Source organism: Nicotiana sylvestris, chromosome 12, assembly GCF_000393655.2.
Source record: "Nicotiana sylvestris chromosome 12, ASM39365v2, whole genome shotgun sequence".
NCBI lineage: Eukaryota > Viridiplantae > Streptophyta > Magnoliopsida > Solanales > Solanaceae > Nicotiana > Nicotiana sylvestris.
The window spans coordinates 160,803,508-160,806,842 of record NC_091068.1 but is presented as its reverse complement, the minus strand read 5'-3'; the positions used below and the strand labels follow the sequence as shown (position 1 = coordinate 160,806,842).

Genomic DNA, 3,335 nt, shown 5'->3' with positions numbered 1-3,335 from the left:
CATTAGTCACCACCTCGTCTATACCGTTACTCATTTTTTGGCGGTTTAGGGCTATAACATTGGAATTTCGCCCGATTCCTAGATTATTCGTATGCTATAGCCCACACCTCTTGCATGAACCAGGGCGACTGGACCCGGATCGCCAAAATTTTTGCCGGCCCATCAAAAACGATCTAAGGAATTTTAGTCACTGCCTCGCCATGATCGTTACTCACTTTTTAACATGTTAGGTCCACAAAATTAGAATTCCGCCTGATTCACATATTTTTGTATGCTACAGCCCAAGCCTCCTACATGGACTGGGATGACCGGACCCAGATAGCCTAAAATTTTATCGGTCTATAAGAAATAACCTAAAGAATTATCATCGTCTCGCCAGGCCCGTTACTCATTTTTTGGCATTTTAAGGTCATAAAACTTGAATTCCGCTCGATTCCCAAATTTTCGTATGCTATAACCCACACCTCCTACATGGGCCGGGGCGATCAGTCCCCGATCGCCTAAAACTTTGCTGGCCCATAAAAAATGACCTAAGGAAAAATAGTCACCGCCCACCACAACTGTTACTCGTTTTTTAGCATTTTAGGGTCGTAAAACTGGAATTTTGCATGATTCCCAAATTTTCGTGTGCTATAGCCTATGCCTCCTGCACGGTCCCCAGATATTGGACCCGGATCGTCTAAAATATTCCCGGCCCGACAAAAATAATCTAAGAATAATAGTCACCGCCTCGCCATTAGCGTTACTCGTTTTTGGGCGTTTTAGGGTCATAAAACTGAAATTCTGTCCGATTCTCAAATTTTCGTGTGCCTCCTGCGTGGGCCCGGGCAAACAGATTAGGATCGCCTATAATTTTTCCAGCCCATCAAAACGACCGAAGGAATAATAGTCACCGCCTCTCCATAATCTTGCTCGTTTTTTTGGTGTTTTAAAGCCATAAAACTGGAATTCCGCGTGATTCCTAGATTTTTATGTGTTATAGCCCACACCTTCTACATGTACCCAGGCACCAGGACCCGCATTGCCTAAATTTTTGTCAGCCATTAAATATGACCTAAGGAATAATAGTCACTGCCTCGCCAGTTACTCATTTTTTGACATTTTAGGGCCATAAAATTGGAATTCGCCTAATTTTCAGATTTTAATGTGCCCTAGCCCATGCCTCCTGCACAGGCCCGGGCCCGGGAGCCCGAATCTGGATCACCTAAAAATTTTCAGGCCCATAAAAATGATCTAAGGAACAATGGTCACAGCCTCTCCATGACCATTACTCGTTTTTTGGCGTTTTAGGGCTATAAAATTGGAATTTCCCCGATTCCCAGATTTTCGTGTGCTATATAGCCCACACCTCTTGTATGGGCCCGGACGCCTGAACTTGGATCGTCTAAAAATTTTCTAGCCCATAAAAAATGACTTAAGAAAATATAGTCACCGCCTCGCCATGACCGTTACTCATTTTTTGGCATCTTAGGCCATAAAATTGGAATTCTGCTCAATTCCTAGATTTTCGTGTTCTATAGCCTGCGCTTCCTGCATGGGCCCAAACAAACGAGCCTGGATCGCCTAAAATTCGTCGGCCCATAAAAAATGACCTAAGGAGCAATAGTCACCGCCTAGCCATGATCGTTACTCGTTTTTTTGGCATTTTAGGACCATAAAACTGGAATTCAAACCGATTCCCAAATTTTCGTGTGCAATAGCCTGCACCTCCTGCATAGGGGCGCCCAAACCTGGATCGCCTAAATTGCAGGGCCATCAAAAATGATCTAATGAATAATAGGCACCGCCTAGGCATGATTGTTACTCGTTTTTTAGCGTTTAAGGGCCAAAAACTAGAATTCGGGCCAAAAACTCCTAATGTTGTGAATTTCATCTGCTTACCAGATGGTTATGTGACTGTACTGTGCTAAACAATCATACTCCACTTGTGAGATTTTTCTGGTTTGTTGTTATTATTGTATAAACATACAATGTAAATTAAAGATCTTCTAATGACATGATTAATGTAATCTAACCTATTATAGTAGTTTTAGTATAATAGGTTAGTTACAATTTTTTTTCAGATTACTATTGAGAATTCGTCATAAATATTTACCTATAATTACCTTATAAATGACCTGATTATGTAAATATTTTTATACCGTCAATTTTAAGACTAACGGTCAGTTATTAAAACTAGCTGCTCCACTTTCAATATCCTCCTACCATCTAAATTGGTAATTTTCATGTTTTTGGCCCTCTAGTAGATTATATGAACTGTGTAAGCTTGTTCCTAAGGCATGTAGTTAAGAATTTTGCTCGTAATATCGCAAGTAGCTAGACCATCAACACATGATTCGTATGAGTACAAAAGTGTTCATAATAATATCAGATCATACATCAAGCTGATCATCAACTCATATTTTTCCCCTTAATTATGACCACTTGGTCTTTTTATAGATCCACTTCAGAGGATTACAAATATAGTACTATTACTATATACTTGACTTTAAGTTGCTTTTTAGAGCAATTATTTAAGTTCTTGATATCAAGCAGAACAATCCATACATATTAACGTGAAATGGACGTAGGTCGTTTCAATTAGTATGGACTTTCGCCTCTATAATTACCTGGAGGATCATAGTTGCAAGAGACAACATATCCTCCATTGTTACACTGAACCCTAGCACATCCAACACGAACCGAGTTACGCCAAACCACCTGAGTATAGTGTCCACACACCTGTCCTTGTGCACAAGTATTTGAGTCATGGTCATAATACTGTTTCTCATCGACCCACATCTCAACGGCCTTAGCAGCCGTCATGAAATCGCCACTTCCCTCAGCTAGGTTTTCGCCGTATTGACCATGAGAATGTACGAGGTTACAATCTGCAGCCAATTGGGAAGCATAATTTTGCACATAGGCTGCTACCTGGTCGTCCCAGGTCAAAGGTTCTACACCTACATCTGCACGAGCTGTGTTATGGGCATCCAAATAGTCTTGTTGAGAATTTTGGGCACGGCAAGAGTGGGATATTACTAGGAATAAGAGAAGTGTAGAGACAAGAAGAAATGAAGGCAATTGTGAAAAGAGAACAAATCCCATGACTATAGGAGAAATGTTGTATCTTGAATGGAAAAACTAGATTTACTACCAAGGGTATTTATAGGAGAAATCTTGAAGATTTCACGGTGATTATTCATGTACTTACTAAATTTTTTGACATGGTAATATCAATGTAATATATCCTGTTATAGATAATTTATCCTATTTTCTAGGTTACCATATTAAACTTATATATGCAGTTACCAATTGTTGTAAAATAGTTTTACCTGATGTTGCAAAATAATTTT

The 3,335-nt window shown here is 39.8% G+C and overlaps 1 protein-coding gene across 1 annotated transcript; it reads right to left on the bottom strand.

The window, feature by feature from the left end:
- Window positions 1-2,339: 2,339 nt before the first annotated feature.
- LOC104244693 (pathogenesis-related protein 1A) lies at window positions 2,340-3,125 on the bottom strand. The gene has a single exon (XM_009800164.2). The coding sequence runs from the start codon at window positions 3,085-3,087 to the stop codon at window positions 2,581-2,583; it is 507 nt and encodes a 168-aa protein (XP_009798466.2). The 5' UTR covers window positions 3,088-3,125; the 3' UTR covers window positions 2,340-2,580.
- Window positions 3,126-3,335: the final 210 nt, after the last annotated feature.